Source organism: Hemibagrus wyckioides, linkage group LG11 (assembly GCF_019097595.1).
Source record: "Hemibagrus wyckioides isolate EC202008001 linkage group LG11, SWU_Hwy_1.0, whole genome shotgun sequence".
NCBI lineage: Eukaryota > Metazoa > Chordata > Actinopteri > Siluriformes > Bagridae > Hemibagrus > Hemibagrus wyckioides.
The window spans coordinates 29,315,852-29,335,748 of record NC_080720.1 but is presented as its reverse complement, the minus strand read 5'-3'; the positions used below and the strand labels follow the sequence as shown (position 1 = coordinate 29,335,748).

Below are 19,897 nucleotides of genomic sequence, written 5' to 3'. Positions count from 1 at the left end.
CAAAGTTGAATCAGGTTCAGACTTAATCATATCTTGGCTGATTTGATTTTGCGTAGTGGATTTTCTAGGTTAGATGTCACATCAGGGTAGAAGATGCATAGTGGCAAAGAAATCCATATTATTAAATGAATTTATTAATTAAAATCACATTTATTCATTTATTATTTATTTAATCATTTGGCAAACACTTTTATGCAAAGTGACTTACAAATGTGGAAATATAGGCAAAGTGATAGACCAAGCGACATAAGCACAATACAAGCCATGCTACTCTTCAATATTTTTTACATTATATTTTTTTTTAAATAAATTATTAGTCTCTAATTAGCCAACTTTCCAGGACCTCATGCAGGGCATTTGGATTAATATTTAACACTATTATCATTTATGTATTAATTAATGCTATGTGTCTTTATATCTATTAACAGGTTGACAATAATGTGTCACATTTGTGTTCAAAGTTTGTAGTTCGTTTCCATGGTAACAGATGACAAGGAGATGTATATGCAATGTAATGTGGGCAACTGGTACCCTGTGGGAAACAAGACATGGTTCAATTCAACAATAGATTTTCTACAGACAAAGAAAAAATGAAATCCTTTTATTTATTTATTTGTGATCTTATTCGTCTTCTCCTATTATTCATGTGACATATCAAACTTTGAGGATGAGGTTAACTTTGTGACGTGAATTTTGATGACATCATGTGATGTCATGTGATGCCACGTGCATGGAAACACCGAAATTAAGTGAAATCACAAAATTTCTGCAGCATGAACATGTGACATATCAAAACGCTCAGTACAGAGAGAACAACTGTGTAATGTCACTTCTAGTGACATAACTTGCACGTATCCACTCACCTCCAAAAATATTGGCACCCTCTCTGTACACGTGTCTCTTTTGAGTATTGGCACTCTATCTGTCCACTCACCTCCAAAAGTATTGGCATACTGACAAGTTTTAACACACTCACATTTTTTAACTCACATTTTCTTCAGGAAATGTACAAGTCTAGTTTATTTATTTATTTATGTTAGTTGAGATCAAGTGTCGAAAAAATCTGGCAAATGTAGTCTGGTGAGAAAATGCTGTCACTGAAAAAATAAATTAGCTTTCTGATAGTTTAAGATGGACATTTTGTATTATTGTATTTAAAGTCATGTCTTTTTTTTGCTGATTTTTATGAAGCCACTATCTTGCATTCTTACAAAAGATTCACATCTTTCTCATTTCTCTTATGTCCAGTTTGCTGACCATTTCCTGCGTAATTTGGATAATGATCATAGTCACTGAAGGATTTGAATTTATTTGGAATGACTTCTTGTCATGAATCACATGATGCCAGATATTCATGATGGATGCCCTTATATAACCACAATTGTGTTATTTTACAATGTAAACAATGTAAAGGAAACGAAAAACTTTTTAAAACGGTTTTAAAATCTGTAAAAATGTACTCGAGTCTAGACATATTTATGGCAGAATATAATTACCTATAAACACGTGTGTGTGTGTGTGTGTGTGTTTGTGTGTGTATACATAGGTATGAGGATTTTAGTAAACCTGCTCTTGGACACTCTACCCATGCTGGGCAACGTGCTCCTTCTCTGCTTCTTCGTCTTTTTCATCTTCGGCATCATCGGTGTGCAGCTGTGGGCGGGGCTTCTGCGCAACCGCTGCTATCCTGACAAGAATTTCACTCTGTAAGTCTGACCTTTTACCTCTATCCTGGGCTGGGCTGTCATGCATCATCATCATCATCATCATCATAACAAACTAAACTTATATTTGTTTTTTTTGATTGGATATAATCCGCTACGATTAATCTGTTTCTTTTTCTTTTTTCTTTGACCTCTGTCTTCAGATTCTAGTCAATCTGAGGGCTTTTTTATATAGAATTTTATATGTCTGAGTATCTGAATTACTGATGAATCTCTATAGAACTACACAGCTAGTGATCTTAGCTTAAAAACGAGAGACATAGGCTTTCATTAAGAATAGTTACGTTTATTTGCCATACTTGGTGATGACATATTTTTGATGACAAAAAGACAATGGGACAAAGACGTAGGCTATGTGTGTGGTCTCCCTGCATCATAAACATGCTAGGAAAAGAAATTCATAGGTAATGTTAATGCCAATGATGCTGGCTGTCTCAAAGCAAGGAGGTTGGATTTTTACTATATATATAACTTATTATAAATACTTTACTTACATTTTCTTATCCATCAGTAATACAGTAACAGTGTTCTGCCAGACATTTCGAGCTGAATCTTATGGTCTATTTCTTGCTCTTTCGATTCAATTCCCTACTTTATTTTTGTCCCTAAATGTTAAAAATCATTTTCTGAGCTGTGTCACTCTGACCAGACACACACACACACACACACTCATACACACACATCAAGTATGTGAACTTTATTTAGTCACTGAGGGGGAAAAAAGCATTACATGAACTGAACCTTAGTCCTCAGCTTCGAGACCTTGAGCTCAGCCTCTTCATTTCTTTCTTTCTTTCTTTCTCTCACATGGCTGGAGAGGAGAGCTCTCTTGGAAAGTGGAAAGTATATAAAAAAAAATGAAAATAAATAAAGGAGCACACTGTTCTCAGTCAATCCAGGTATATTCTGCCTTATTCCAAAAAAAAATCAATATGATTTAAGAAAACACACTTCAGTAGAGCAACACGGATAAGGAGCAGAGAGGAAAAATACACTTTATTGCACTGGGTTAAATAGGTTTGGAAAGAAAAAAGCTTTTGGTATTGGTTTCCTTGACACTACGCACAAGCAGAGAACCTGAATGCTCGACTAGGCTCTGATTAGTCAGAAAGTTTCAATATTTAGTAATTTTCTACAACAGAAGCTGTTATACTAGCTCTGTCTATGGTTTATATCAAATGTATATATTTATTATTATTATTATTATTATTATTATTATTATTATTATTATTATTATTATATTTTATTTATTTATTTATTTATTTATTTATTTATTTATTTATTTATTTATGTAGTTAGGACTAACAGGAACTAACTGTTTTATAGGCATTCCCCAATACTTGATGCTATTATAAATGGATATAAATGTCATTCTTTAATTAATAAGAATTGTATTTCTAAGCAAAATGTCATAAAAGGGAAAGAAAACACTTCATGGGGGAAAACATTCATACAAAACATTCACAAAAAAATGAATTTAACACTGAATATATAGAGTAAATGAAGAAGGATCTGACTCGTGGAAAGTATTAAAATGATTACACCCTGATGGGAAAAAATATTTAATCAAAATCATTACACCAATTTCTATTAAATAATAAGATAACGTAGTTTTATTTCTCCAGTAGAGTGAACTGCATGCTGATTTATTTACTGCTATTTCGCTGATTAGCAAGTTAGTAGTCTAGATGTGTAAACTGTTGTGTACAGCATCCTTGTGGTCATGTTCAGTTTCATCAACAACTGTAACTCAGTTAAAATCCTTCACTGTTGGTGGATGCGTATAACATTCCACTTTATCAAAAAGGTGTCTCAACACGTGAGGTAAATGAGGTGCTCTTGATTTGCATGAAGATTTAGAGAAATCGAACAAAACAAACAGCAGCATGATGAACAGTGTCTGTGACCTTGGGCTGTTCGAAAAATGAAAGAAACAAACTTGCTAACAAAGTTATTAAAGGCTTGAGAATTGCCTTGTTTAACTGGTTGTTCCTCATATCACGACAGGATAGACGCCACAAACGTGGCTGCTGGCTGAATCCCGTCACTTCGGTAGACTCGAACGCACAGACGTCTATCACTGTCAATACACTCCTCGAGGGGGATGCACCAAATATATATATTTTTTTCCAAGAGAATATATTTCTAATTGCATTGTATTTCAAGAACGCCGGCTCTCCCTGTCTCGCTCCTGCTCCCTCCAGACGAAGTGCTTCTATTTAACCTTCTCTCCCAGCTCAATAAAGCGTGATTATAAATCTAAATTTGAAAAATGCAAATCACTTCCTTAGTCTAAACCTACCATTTCATAAAAACCTCTCTCTTCTCTCGTCACCCAGGTTTCATCAATATTACGAGCCTCGTTCTCTTCCTCTGCAGTTCCCATGCCAACAGTTGGTACTTTACGTTTGGACTTGTGTACCATTACAATACATGTGGATATGAGACCTTGCATTTTGTTCTTTTATGTTTCCCTTTATTGACATACAGTTGATATTTTCGAGTGCTGGGTCAGTCATAGAAGTAGTGTATGAAGTGTATTAGGGTTAAGTGCCTTGCTGAAAGTGAGAGTTAATATGATTTGGTCTGGTGCCTTAGTGTCTCTGGATTGGGTTCATTTGTTTTTCAGAGTCGTTCATAATGTTAGCTTAAAGGCTGATGTTTACACTGCTGCTTCCACACTTCAATTCTGATGAAACATTAGTAAAAAAAAAAAAAAAAAGAAAGAAAGAAAAAATTGAAGTATATTTGCCAGGATTGAATATGTAACTGAATGTTGGTACATTGTTTGTAATGAATTTGTTCGAATTGAACTATTTGTTTTTTGTTTTTTGTTTCTTTGGATCTTGCAGGAGACAAAAAATAAATAAAAAATAAAATAAAATAAAATAAAATAAAATAAAATAAAATAAAATAAAATAAAATTAAATTAAATTAAACAAATTTTTTAAAAAATAGCTTTATTACATTTTTATGAAGCCACAGCTCATGTAGTTGTCATCACTGTTAAATATATTCATGGATCTCTGTATTTTTTTCCCTTCATTTCCTCACAAATCTACTCTTGGCCCGTTCCCACCCACCAGCTAGCTCATAGGACAGCTACCAACCGAGTATTTGCAAGCTAACACATGCTTCCTCTGAGACATCCAAAGCCAGCCAAACTGCATTTGTTTGGAAAAGCTGTTTCATGCACTCACCTACTCCCACGATTGGTTAGTGTCACTATGATTGACAGGCGAGAAACTGTATGACATCCCTCCCACCATAAATCATGCATAGGTTTGAGTTATGTCTTAGCTCTCGGACTGAATGGATGGCTCTATCTTCAATACCACAATTCGAACCACTTTCTCCAGGAAGCTCTCACCATTGGCTAATTCAACAAACCTGATTAAACTCCTCATCTAATTACAGTCAAGTCTTTTATGAAATGATTTGTATACATAGACGGCCCAGAATTTCCAGATCGGCGTATGACATCCGTGATCTATGAAATCCTTTCCATTTCTAGAGTGCTGTTTGCTTTTAAAGGCCGTATTTCAATTTATTCCATCTGCATTGTTGTTGATATTGAGTGCTACATTTTTTTTAATACAAAGGATCATTCATATGCCTCTCTAGTCTTTGTGTTTCACAGGTTTGTAATTGGCACTGTTTTAGGGAGCAGATTTTTTTTCTTCCACCTTTGATCAGTGAATTTGTTGCCTTCTGAATAAAATAAAGAAAAGAAAAGCTGCATCTTTGTAGCTGTAGATCAAATGCCATTAGGTTGAATCGCGCTTATCTTCATGTGATTTGCATATAGCTTTCAGTTGCTGACACCTGTGCTTTGAGGTGCTGCTTTTGTTCGGTTTTCATCTGTAGATGACGTGTGCTATGATTCAGTTCTGATCAACGTGTTTAATCCGCTGTCTGATCTCTCGGCCTGTGTCTTTCCAAAACCTGATAAAAATATTGTATTTCGTAACGCAAAAAAAAACTCCTTTAGGGCGGGAAATCTTACAGGATATGAAATAGCAAAATTTTGATTGTGCTTATGATTTATTTTGAAAATGACAAATAAAACTGATGTGATGATTTCATGTTTTAGATGGATTAAATTTGGATTAGACCTAAAAAAAATGGATTTCTTCCTTGATTCTAGCAAGTCACAGTTAATTGATTTGTTTTGCTCTTCAGGCAGTCAAAGGACATATAAGTTAAACAAGCATTGTGGTTCTTTCCACTGGTCATTTAGGTGGCAACTGTGATATATAGGTAGGTTTTTACCAATGTTGCCTTCGACATGCGTTCAATAGCTAGGCGATTTTTCGGGCGTTGTTTTGTTGACAGATTGGTGGCGTGGGTGGTCTGTGTTATCTATTTTTAGCCCAAGCTTGGTGGCATGACTTCCTGTGAGGACCTTTGAAATGGAATGCTTGGCTTGGGTCAGTTCTTTGTAAGCAGCCATACAGTTTACACATGCTTCGTATTGCTAATATTGGTAATATTTTTGGGTGGCTGGAACGGATTATTTGCATTTACATTATTTTATATGGGAAAATTCCCTTCGCGATACAAATGTTCACCTTAAGAACTTGCCTCCAGAACGAATTAAATTTGTATGCCGAGGTTCCACTGTATGTCCAGATCAGATTGTCATCCAGTATCTTTCAGTTCTAAGAATGTATTTAAATTTTTAATGTGGACAAATCATCAGTTTCATTACCCTAAGCAGCTGGAAAATTCATTCATTCATCAAGGTAGATCTAAAGCCTATTCCTGGAATGCTGGATAGAGGCAAGAATATGCCTGGGATGATATGCTAGACCTTCAAAGAGCACAGCTGGAACATGTGGCAGAGATATATTTGTGAAGATTGTACTACTCAAATGGCCCTTCAGATCTCGGCACCCCCCTGAGCAACCACGGTAATGGTGATTCTGATTGATGGCTCTGAAGGAGGTGCGCAGTAAGGAATATGCTAATCAGAACATATATGATACATCTGAATTTTTAAAACAGGTACAGAGTACACTGTAATGAGAAGGGTATTACAGTGGATGGATTGGGAACGATAGTCCAACTGATTCTCAAGGAACCAGAGCTAAAAACTTGTACAAGTAAAGGGGAAGGGAGCCCACAGGGAGTGCATAAAGATATCGACCAAAAACTATGAACAACTGTTTATATTTTCTTCCATTTTATCTTTTATTCTCTTTGGGAAAGTTTGGGGTAGTGATAACTCTGTGCACCCATGGAAAAAAAAGATGTTATATCTAGAATCTTAAATAGCTTCTTAGTATGCTCCTATGGGGGAACAACAGAGTGTTTCCGTCCTAGACTCTATAAAAATTCATTTGTTCATTCCTTTTCAGTAACCATTTTATCTAGCTCAGGGTTATATTGGTTCAGAGGTATCCCTGGAATATCTGGGAAAATAAGAAGGATATATACCCTGGATGGGGCACCAGTCGATTGGATTGTGTTGGAACCAGCTACATACACTCACACCAAGGTTCTACTGTCTTAAGAACTGTATCCACAAAACTCTTCACTAAGCTAAATAAAATGATTATTCATTTTATGACTGATTCATTCCCTCAGAGCAGCCTAAACATGATGTTAGTCGAACCCAGTAAATGACAAGTTGTGGGTTTTAATCCCTGAACTTCCAGAGAGCAACTGTTGAGCCCTTGAGCACGACTCATAATCCTTGCGTGCTTTGATCTAGGATTAGATTAGATAAGATTCTCCTTACGTATAAAAGTGTCTCCCAAATGTATAAATATAAATCAACTGAAAAAGGCTTCTATATATTTTTATAACGATGTGAGGTTAGCAAGGGATTTAGTGTTTATCCTGGAATGGAATTATGGGAATCGTTGTATTGCTTGGGCGGCAGCACCTTTTACGTTGGTGGGAGCACGTCTTTCCTTTATCTGTCAAAAGACTGAAATGAGAAATGGAATTCGCCAAGTCATGGTAACTGCTTGATCAAATGAATTAGGGATTTGTTTTTTCATTTCGTTTTTCTCAACTCTTGGTGCATTACCCACTAGGTGAGTAGTTGCATTGGTGTTTTACAAAACTGGCCTCAATTCAAGGGGATAAAATGTAACTCTTGAAGCCTTTGCTTGTGTGTCTGGGTATAATGAGGCAGAAAGCATAATGGAGCTGTAGTCATTCACGCTGTGGTGTGTGTCTGGAGCAAAAACGTTGCTAGAAGTTTGTGATATGCCACTGCATTAATCTCACTCTCTCTCTTTCTTCCTCTTTCTCTCTCTTTCTCTCACATCATTTGTCTGGCCGGTACGTCACAGTGTGAGGGTAATGTTGCAGTGAAGAGGCTGATGGGTAAATTGTTGTTCTGACCTTGGTGTGTCTTGTGTAATGGTTACAGTGGAGTACAATATGTAAAAAAGATGAAGATATGGGTATGTGTGTGTTTTTGCGAGATCCTGAGGGATCTAAATAGACCAATCCCAGTGTCATTTGAAAGGTCTCTGTGTTTTAAGGGCAACTTTGAAGCAAAGCAGCCTAAAGTTCAATGCAATTATGTAGGCAATTTGTGTGTCCTGTTCTTGCTGTGTTGAACCGGTAGGAATCTCATCTCAGATCATAGATAGGTGCAGATATGCTACGACTGGCAGAGATACTGCTACATAGGAATTTGGAATATTTTCATTTGCGGATACCTTGAGCCAATCCTAGGTAGATTTCTGGCACGTTGTAAATGTCAAACCTAAAAACTGATATAGCGCCATTTGGGGAAAATGATTGGGGGAAGGGTTTGGGTTGTAAATTATTGCTTGGAAAATGTACGGATTTACAGGTGTATAACACTGTATCTCAGTCTACCTCAACAATTGGATATATACCTTCTTAAAATGTTTTTTAAGATAATCTGGATGCAATCATGATATAGAATCCTAAGTGAAAAATTCTGATTAAGTCACGTTAAAATGCATTTTTAATGCCATTTTCTTCCAGTGCCAATGTTTTGTTTTTAATGCATACCCTGCCAAAATGCTAGATTTTACAGAGCTTAGCTTGACACATTTTGCATACATATTTTAAATGCTATGCATTGAGCAGCTGCTTGTTTACCTTGAATGATATATGCTGTAATTCAGCCTGATCATTTAGTCTTTATATCTTGATTGACTCATTTCTGCCTGTCCTATAAATTTAAAGTCTTATTTTGAGTAATCATACGCTCCACAGCTGATGAGTCTGGAGAATACAATACCTCAGTGACCCCCAATGTGCTCCAAACACTGCTGTGCAATGATGTGGTGTTGATTGACAGCTCTGTTTGAGTCCATGTTGGGGGTGGGGTGACGTCCATCTGAATTAGTAATGTAGCTTCAAAGCTATAATGTGTTCTCTCGATCTCATTTTGTCTACCCTTGATCTAGATCACGGTTTTATTCTTATAAACCTGAGTATATATTTGAGTAACAAATTCATCGAAACCCATCCTGTTTATTTATTTTGTCTGTCTTGTCGCTGTGAGGGGGTGGTGTTTTGTCTGAAACAGAAACGGGAACCCTGTGCTGGCTGTTGTTTTGGTGGAATTTTAAGTAAAAAAAAAAAAAAGGAAATAGAAAAACGAAGCTTTACCTCATGAGAATAAACCAGCAGTGACCTCTAACTTTTTTAAAATAAAATTTTGCCTGAGGACATTAAGAACTATCTAATGATTTACTTAATATGAATTGTTCTACATGAATAATTTACATCAGTCGATTTTACAATATCATTCAATAGAGGAGAAAAGAATAAGTGCTAACGTAGTTTTCTTCTTCTCACGATCTGCAGATAATTACGATGATACAAACTCCTATAAAAGGCATTTCCATGTTTCATATAAATAACTTTTTTTTTTTTTTTAAATGCTTAATCCATTCAATATCACATGAAACATCCTTTTCCATTGCATTACATCGTCCATTTTTTATTTCACATTCACTCAACAAGTGCATGCAAATGAAGTGCTTTCTCTTTTTTCTTTTCACTGACAGATGAGGTCACTTTGAAAGTACATCCCTGTTACCTAAATTATATATTGAAAATAAATTATTAACTAAAAATCATTTTAAATAAATCGTTAGAATGATATTAATCTCCTTGGGCTATAAGCAAGGACGCTAGTTAACCAGATTTTGTTATAGTACTTTCGATCCTGTTACTCATAAATAAAAAATTCTATTCAGTATTAGGAAAGAAATATCATAAAATATAGTAAGGTTGTTGCTTGCGATTTTTTTTTTGCGTTTTTTTAGGTTGAAAAAAATGGTCAAAAATAAAGTTTCATTGCTAATGGCAATAAAAGTACTTGGCAAAGAAAACGTCATTATGCAAAGATTTCTTCCCCTCCTCATCATCTAGATTATCCTTTGGCTTTTCTCCTTTACATAGCAGCTTCCAGAAAGTAAATCTGTCCCTTTTTTGAGTTCTCTGTTAACGGACGACTAAATCAAGTTTCTCTACAAGCCTGTCCTCACTTTTATGTGGAATGACAGATTGTTTTAAAGCTGTTCTGTTACAGCGCTTCCAAGTCGTTCTAATGCAAGTAACCTATGAAATGAGCCTGAAATAAACAGTTATATTTATGCGTGACAAAGGTACTGCCAGTTCCAGTTCCCACTGCATCCTAAAGTAACTGTAGGCTATGTTTCTTTTCTCAATATTTTAACAAACTGTCATAGCAACTGGTAATAGTATTAAAGAGAAAAGTGGGTCAACTATAATTATTCAGGTCATGTAGGGTTTTTGTACTCGGTGTGTCTGGAGAAATTATCCTGAATAGCATGTTCATTTCTTTAACTGTTATTATACAATAAACTATGATACTTGTGGAGTTTATGAAGAGCTAAATAGATCTAACAGATTAGATCAAGTTTTGAATAGACAAGTAAATCTGTTGGATTCTTTTCATTTCTATAAATGCTGAATTACTTTATTCATCTTAAAGCGGCAGTGAACAAGGGTTTATGGGATATTAACCCACTTGTAATAGGTGTATTTTGATTATGGTTATTGAGTTTGAAATAGTTGTTAGAATGATAATGTGTGTGTCATGAATAAAGAAAACTGATACACATTGTTAACAGACGCTAAGCCTTTCATTTAACACCATTTTGAATATTTTTTACCTACTTTTATGTCCATAAATCTCTTTCACAGATCAACAGGAATGGCTCTGCCTGCTCCCTACTACTCCCCTGATGAGGAAGATGAGCGGCCCTTCATTTGCTCGTTGCCACAGGATAATGGAATCATGTCATGCAACGATGTCCCGGCACGACGTGAGGGAGGCCGTGAGTGTTGTTTGGACGTGGAAGATGCTCTTCACCTACAGACTCTGGGTTTGCCAGCTGATCCCCTGCTCAATGCCAGCATGGGTGCTGTGCCAGGCCTCTGTGTCAACTGGAACCGCTATTACACCCAGTGCCGGACAGGCTACTCCAACCCGCACAAGGGCGCCATTAACTTTGACAACATCGGTTACGCGTGGATCGTGATCTTTCAGGTGGGCACAGGCATGCGGTGTCTTTTAAATCTGCATAAAAATGTTCACAATTCTTTTAGTCCTGTCTATAGTGTTGCAGGTGTGAGTGAGAAATGCAATCTAATAATGACTCATGAATAAATCAACAGCAAAAAAAATCCTATTATCCCATTAAAATGTCCATATAAATCACTCCGGGCCAGTTTTTCCTACCCTAGCACAGCCACATTTTCTAGTTTTACTACCTTGAACCAAAAAGATATTTAATTGGGATTATATGTCATGAACCTACACACTCTTTGCAATTGTATAAGTATCCACCCTCTTATTGTAAAACCCCTTAACCAGTTCCAGTGCATCCATTTGCCATCTGAAGTCCCATAATTACTTGAATCAAGTCCAGCAGTGTACAGTCAAAGTGCCACATGATCTTAATACACATGTTCCTGGAAGGTTCCAGAGTTTATTAGAGAAAATCCCCAAAATATCAATTCATATAGTCCAAGTATACACCAAGTATAACTAGGACAAATGAAGAAGTTGAGAAAAGAAGTTGATCATAGGACAACCATAGCTTTGGACATTCCACAATGCTGGGTTACATGGAAGAAAAATTGAAGAAAAAAATGAATTAAACATGGTTATATGAGATTCTGTATACATGTGGAAAAAGCCTATTGGACCTGATAAGGCTAAAGATTATTTTTTACAATTTGGCCAGAAACCCAACAATTCTCATCATCTCATCAACACCACTGAAGCATGGCGGTGGCAGCATCATGTTCGAAGGATACTTTTTCAGTAGGCACTAAAAAGTAGTCAGGGTTGTGGTCAACACTGAAGAAGCCAAATACAGGGCAATCTAGAAGAAATTATGTTCCAGTCTGCAGGAGACTATAGACTGGGATGAAGGTTTACCTTCTAGGAGATCAATGACACTGAGAACACTGTCAAAGCCAATAGTCCAGGCAAAGCCTATTCCTCCATCTGATTGAGAATTGGTTAGAAGTTTATGGTCCAGGTAAAAGACCTAGAGCATTATGGGATTGTCTTTCTCTTTACAGAGGAGACAACATGCAATGTTATACTATTCTACCATCCAGATTGAAATTTTGGAGGGCAGAACAAAAAAAATAAATAAATAAAAACAAAAAAAATAAATAAATAAAATTAAAATAACACACATAGTCTGCGGTGTAGCTCTTAAAGAAACATCCTTCAGATTTATTTATTTATTTATTTATTTATTTATTTTTGATTACCTTTGTGGAACAGAACCTTCAATAAAAGCATTTTTTAAATTATGCCTAATATCCTCTTAAGCGGCAAGCAGCTGCTAAACGTTGTTCCAATAATCTGCAAAGCAATTACAAGGCAAGTGCTGAATGAACGAGTTAGTTTGATTTACTCGAAGCATCAGGGTGTTCTCATGCTTCCTGCCATTACAGACACCTCGCTGTAAGTGCGGATGTGAATAGCAAAGTGCAGTCAGTCAGTGCCGCATAGAAACGCCGAGCACGATAAAAGCGAAAAGACATAAAACGCAACAGACATGATGTAAAGAAGATCACAGATGAGGCAGTAGCACAGGAAAACACATAACAAAAAGGCTTTAGTATAACAAACAATACATTCTGAAGCTCTTTTATGAAAGCTCTGGCAAGCACTCTGGCTCAGATGAGCAATAATTTCCATGAATCTCTTGACTATGTAACACATAACACAATGACTATGTGTGTGTCCAGGTCATAACTCTGGAGGGCTGGGTGGAGATCATGTATTACGTGATGGATGCACACTCCTTCTACAACTTCATCTACTTCATCCTGCTAATCATAGTAAGTAAAGATGGCGCTTCATTACTTTGCTCAGATATTTTCAATCAGTGTAAGCAAATGAATAAAATTTGTCACCGCAACTCTGATATAAAATGAGTCAGGACTCTGTTGGCTTTCAGTGTGAGATGTGTGTTTTTCTCTCTGTTGGATAACTACACAGAATTTTACTGGTTACACAAATTTTTTATGCTTATAAACAAGCACTGGGAGCAGAAATGGGTTTGATATTCAACATTTATACATATAAAAAAATTTATGGAACTTTTCTGTGAATATATTGCCCCTAGTAGGCTAAGGAAAAAGAGAAATACTTATGAAAAACTGCAAATTCTTAAAACTCTAAGTGTCTACTTTCGTATGAGCTTCATATTAAGCACCACTGTGGAGTGGGACATGACAAAGTCATGACATGGTGAACATGGACACCAAAAAATTCCATTTATTTGGCTTCTAGCTTAAATAATAGTAATAACAGTCACGCTATAGCACAAGAGATTCTTTCATCACTCACCATTTTTCAGAGATGTTTTACATGATATCAATAAGGACTCCAACTCAGTTTGTTAGCCAGATAACAAGCCCAATGGTTTTGATTGTAGACAGAGCATTTGGTATTGAAGCTTCGGTGGTGTCACTGAAAGTTAAAGACACTTTAACAGACTGCTAGCTATAGAAACAATCAGCATAGCCATCTTAGTGTTGGGTGTCATGCCATTGAACTTACTAATTGGCAAGTCTTTGGAGACAACCAGCTTTAAGTATAACCTTCTAGTTGTCATCTTGTAATTATCATAATGTTACAGGATGCAGGAAGCTTCTAGAAGTACATTCAGGCCTTGATTTACATGCTAGCAAAGGTGTAATTTGCTGGTATAGCACCGATTGTTGCTAATTTGGTTGAGCACGAGCCAATTCTTTCCTGTTCTCTCTTATTTGCTATTTTCATGGCCAGAATTATGCTGATGTGGGTGGTGCAGGTGTGACATTCCGAATCCGTCAGCGCAGTGGCTCTTAATCAAAACTACTTAGGTCCAGAGAGAAATTAATGTCAGTTGACACTATAAGAATTTCTGATACACCTACAGTATGTGTTCACCAGCATTTCAGTTCATATGATCTGTGTATCTGTATAGCCAGTTTTTCTTTTCTTTTCTTTCTTTTTTCTTTACTCTTGTCGGGTTATGATGTTGGTATACCATGTTTTTCTTCTATAGTTATTTCTTTTTACAGTTCTATTGCTCAACAGCAGGTTATCACCTATAACAATGTTCAAGTTAATATAACAAATATACCGTATCATGCTGTGATGCCTTAATGCCTTTTTGCACCTGTCTGTTCTGGAAGTGTTGCTTTCTCAAATTTCTCCAATAAATAAATAAATAAATAAATAAATAAATAAATAAATCAATAAATAAATCAATAAATAAATAAATCAATCAATCAATCAATCAATCAATCAATAAATAAATATTACTACTTCTACTACTACTACTACTACTACTACTAATAATAATAATAATAATGTGTGTATGTGAATGAGCGGCATAGATCCTAAAATGTATTGCATAATGTATATATAAAATTGCAAATGTATATACAAAAATTCTATACACACCTGGGATTTTAAAAGCTCTGGTAGCATAAACAAATCTTAAATATACAAAAACAAAAAATATAAAAATAAAAACAATACTGAAGAAAGTGTCCAGGCATTTTATTTCATTGACAAATTGTCAAATTATAATCAACAGTCTCTCCTTTCTTTATCGAGTTGCCCAGCCATTTTAAGGTAAAAAATAAAAAACTAAGGGGACACTTTAAAGTTCACCTCGGTTCATATCCAAAGGGTATAAGTGTATTAAGTGGATATATTCTGCCTGATAGATCACCAATCAGCCAAAGCTGAATGTGAACAGCTCTATTCTTTGCAGTAATCCTTCATTATCTCTCACATTAATACATGAGCTGTGCTGTTTTAAACGTGCAAGCCGTAGGTTGAAATTGAACACATCAGTCATGTCTCAGCAAGCTGCCTCATGTCAAGCCAAACCGGTGCTCAGGGACTCACACATGCACACACAAACACACTTAGTAGCATCTTACAGGCACTCTGCGCCTCACCGCTCACCTGGGGAGGCTTAATCTTCAGGATCGAACAAGAGTGACGCTCAACCTGTCTCTCTTTAGCGGCAGAAAATGAAGGGAATAAAGCATGGGGCTGTGGGGTAATGGCTAGTGCATCAGTCTTTAGGACGGAAGGAAAAAGTGTTAGGGGAGACACGTAAGTAAGGATCACTGATGTGGGAATACACATTATATATCACTCTGTATCATGGAGGAAAATGGTGCAGTATAGTTTTTCACTCTTGGGGTTTCTGTTGAGTTGAATCGTTTTTTATAATATGCCTCTTGACCAGAAGGATTTGATTATTTTTCTACGACAGCAGTTCTGGCTGCAGGTTTATATTAATGCGTTTACTCTAATATTGTATGCTATCGATTTTGTAGTAACAACATACACAGAGCTTTTACAGTTTGAAGGACATTCCATATAAAAAAGGAAACTTTTATTTCAGATATTAGGAAGGAGACTTCATTTGTAATTTCTCTAAATGGAAATGTAATTGTTGGCTAATTTGTGTATATAAAGAGGAACGAACTTACCAGGGGGGTGTGGTAGCTTAGTGGTTTGGACTAAGTCTTTGGACTACTAGGTTCGCAGGTCCATCAAGCTGCCACAGCTGGGCCTCTGAGCAAGGCTCTTAACCCTCCATTGCTCAGTTGTATAAAAAAATGAGATAAAATGTAAGTTGCTCTGGATAAGGGCGTCTGGCAAATGCCGTAAATGTCAATACCTTGCTTTAAATTGGAAAAAATAATCAGCTTAAAGCATTTAGCAGTAACCCATGGTTGAATTTTTTTCCTCTAATAGCATGGCCTATTATGATTTATTTCTTAATTATGATTACATGGCTGTTTACGAATGCAGTCTGAATGTTGCTTCTGTTACTGTATGTATGCTATTTATGTAAATTCCAGCTTTTAGATTACACAAACAGTCTCTTCTGATTCATGTAAACATTAGAGTATTTCCCCATGATTTATGCAATAATCATAAGCTTGCACTGAATCAGAAGAAGGTGTCTTGACTTTCTTTAAATTTATGCACAGTCCAGAACGAAACCCTCCAGTGACACATTACAGGGCTTAAACTTTTGCTGCCTCCAAATGTCAGAAAATGTCAACTCGGGGCATGCAGCTCACTTGAGGTTTTCTTCCTTGGAATGGGTAATATGTACTGTAGATAGTCAATGTCATCATGAGCTAAAAGTCAGCAGTGTGTCGACAGCTACATTTATTAAAACACAAAACAGAAGATAAATATGGCCAAAGATTGGGGGGGGGGCATTTCTGTTTTTAAAATGAGACGAATCTAAAGTGATTTCTGCATGGCTGGATGTGTATCTGACATCAATCTTAAGCTAAAGCTAACACACTAACACACACACACACACACACACACGGTGTGATCTTATTCCTAATTGCTCACATTAATATGAGGAACCTCCAGGTTGTTTTAAATGCACATCTGAGACATTGATCACATTTGTCATTTTTCTACATGATAGGGAGAACTGGCCCAGGGGCACATACACAATCTTTCTTTCTTTCTTTCTTTCTTTCTTTCTTTCTTTCTTTCTTTCTTTCTTTCTTTCTTTCTTTCTTTCTTTTTCCTTCCTTCCTTCCTTCCTTTCCATAGCAAATGGTCAACAATTATAATTTTTAAATAATAATGTCATACTGTTCATCCATTTCTAGTTTTATATATATATATATATATATATATATATATATATATATATATATATATTATTAGATCAATATTTATATTCAATTTTTAAATCTGTTTATGTGAAGCATGATAAAGTCCTACATGTACATTTTTACCACTGGCCCCACACTCAGAGTTGCTGTTAGAGAAAATCAAACAATATCCACTGATCATCATTAACTGACAATTCAACAGCACTCTGCTGCAAATAACTAGATATCATAGATATGTGCCACCCCACACACACACACACACACACACACACCTATCCTAATACAACAATGACAGAGTAATAGATCTTACTATCGCCCACTTCATCTCCAACTGTAGTGTTTTGCAAGAGAAACACAGATGAGAGGCAGTCATAGCTCTCTCTTACACACACACTCACACACTTCATAAACATTCGCTCACCCTTGACGGACAAGTAGATGCCTACATATACAGACCTCTCACTGTGTAAATGTACTGCAGTGATAAACCTCAGTCATCACTTTATTCCACTCCTGCAGTAATAGTGTGTGTAGTCAGAGCACACAGAAGCAGTCACACCAAATACACACGTAGACACACATAGAATTGCCTTTTATACCAGCAACACTCACGAGAAATCCCAAGCACTAGTTCTTCACTTTAGCGTCCATCAAGTGGTCAGCTTGACTGCCCACTGAGGTCTTTAAAAGTGAGTGGATTACGGTGAGATGATATTAAATTATATTAAGTTGCCATTTCACTGAGATTCTGAAGCCTTTTTTAAGGAACTGCAAAGAGAACTGAACAGTTCAGAAAGGTCAATCAAATCAAATCTGAAACCTGGAATGTGTACTAACTGTTCTGGATCATTAAGCTACGTTTACACAGCATTTGGGAATCAGTTGTATCCATACAACATCCTAATTCCTTATCCTAACAGTAGTTTCCATCACAAAACATAGCCTCACTCTAGAACCAATAGGTCACAGTCTATTACAATACCACTAAACTAAAAGCCTGTTTTTTGAGAGGAGTTACAGTGTGGGAGTTGGTCCAGAGTAGGTTTACCATGCTTAGTGAAGACGTAGATCTTCATTCTTCATTTGAAGACATCCAATGATTTAGCAGTACAGAGGAAAGCCAAGGGGAAATTCATTCTACCATCTGGGTGCCAGGACTGAGCAGATTCCTGATGAATGTCTTACTTGTACCTTGATGGATGGAGGTGGCTCAAGGGCAATAATATACAGCACAAGATTTTGATAAGTGCTGTAAGGTATGAACAGGCTGGTGCAGGTTTCAGAAGTCCAATCACAAGATGACAACTCTGAAAAACATCTGAAGAACCTCCGTCTGATGTTGTGAAGGTGCCAGTACAGAGGAAATTCTAATGCAAGTCTTCCTTGTACCTTGAGGGATGAGGTGTCACATCGAGTCGTGATTGTGGCTCCAAGGGAATAAGATACAAAGCTAGATTTGAGGGATGGTGGGTCATGTGGAGCATTGCTGATGGCTCAAAGTGAACATGAATCAGAGGTAAATTTGATAAGTGTCTTCAGGGGTGAAAGGGTTGGTTTGAGTTACAGTAGTCCAATCATGAGATGACAAAGGCTGAAGTAATTCAAGGACCTATTTTCTGATGTTGTGAAGGTGACAGTACAGAGAAAAGTCTTGATGCAAGTCTTCCTTGTACCTTAAGGAATAGATGGTCAGATCAAGCCATGTTGATGGCTTGAGGGGAACTCGGCAAAAAGTGATATTTGATGGGTGATGGAGCAACTGTAGCTGGTCTGTTGGCTCAAAGGGAACATGAAACAGCTGGATTTTAGAAGTTCTTTAAGATTTGAAAGAGCTTGTGTGAGTTACAGTAGTCCAATGCAAGTCTTGGCCAAGTTAAGCCGTGTTTGTGGCTTGAAAGGAAACCGGTACAGAGGAATTGATAAATACCCATTTTTGTTTTGGCTTTGTAGGTCCATGTTTAGCTTAGCATGCTGAAAGTTTAAAGTCTCATGGTGTAAACACAGCAATGGGGTGATGTGGGATCTGGATCATGTCCCAAAGGCCTGATAGCATGCATGAGAGGACCTGCCAAGTGCAAGTTTCAGTAATCCAGTCTCTAGCTAAGAAGGGTCTGAACAAGTATCTGAGTAGCCTCGGCGAAGAGAAATGGCTGGCTCTTCTTGTTGTGAAGGTGCCAGTGCTGAGAAATGGTAAGATATTTACAAGGGGACACATCTTCAGGGATACAAAACAGCTCAGTCTTGCTGTGATTGATGGTAAGATGGCAGTGGAGTTATGTATGTAGGGGTTGTTGACAAGGCAAGCAAGGGTGAAAAGAACAAAGCGATTATCTGAGAACTGGAAGGGCTAGTTTAATGTATACCCCCGATATAGGTCAGTGATGTAATGATGCTAAAGACCCAGTCCAGAATGCTTCCTCACTTGTTTGCCAGAGGGAAGTTAGTGGATGTCAGGTCATGACTTGAGACAGATTAGAGTCTCCAAGAAGAGTGACTAAGGTCATGTCAGAAGCAAAGAGATTTAGGAGAATGCCCAGCACTTTTATATATTTCATGGGGCAACTGGCAAGCAGTAGATAATACTATGAAAATGAATGGGAGAGGTTTTAGTAAACACAAGGTTAGATTTTAAGATGAGATGGTGCAAGAGGTTTAAATTGGGTTCTAGTCATGCCAGGGTGAAGATATGCTAAAGGCACAAATATGTGAGAAAATAAATAATAATAAATAAAGTAATAAAATGTAAAAAAAAAAATAGACCCATGACTATAGAGTGACTTAATTTACATGGAATTCATCAAAAAATATCCACATTTTCCTTGTTTTATATTGTTTGCCTCATCACCAAATAAGCTGCAAATGTTATTAGACTTAAAACAAAGCAGTGCTAATAAGAAGCCATCCGAAACAAAAGTTTAGGCCCCCTCCCCACTCGAACAAATCAGGGAGTGAATTATTTGCTCCTGTAACTACTAAGACGATAAGAGAATTAAAACCATTTCACATTATAC

The 19,897-nt window shown here is 36.6% G+C and overlaps 1 protein-coding gene across 2 annotated transcripts in view; it reads left to right on the top strand.

The window, feature by feature from the left end:
* The window catches only part of LOC131362257 (voltage-dependent T-type calcium channel subunit alpha-1I-like), a 104,760-nt gene that overhangs the window by 29,631 nt on the left and 55,232 nt on the right, over window positions 1-19,897 (top strand). For both annotated transcript variants that reach the window (XM_058404164.1, XM_058404163.1), the window contains exons 4-6: window positions 1,547-1,706; window positions 10,899-11,244; window positions 12,969-13,061. In XM_058404164.1, coding sequence (XP_058260147.1) covers window positions 1,547-1,706; window positions 10,899-11,244; window positions 12,969-13,061 — 599 coding nt within the window. The remainder of the gene's footprint in view (window positions 1-1,546; window positions 1,707-10,898; window positions 11,245-12,968; window positions 13,062-19,897) is intronic.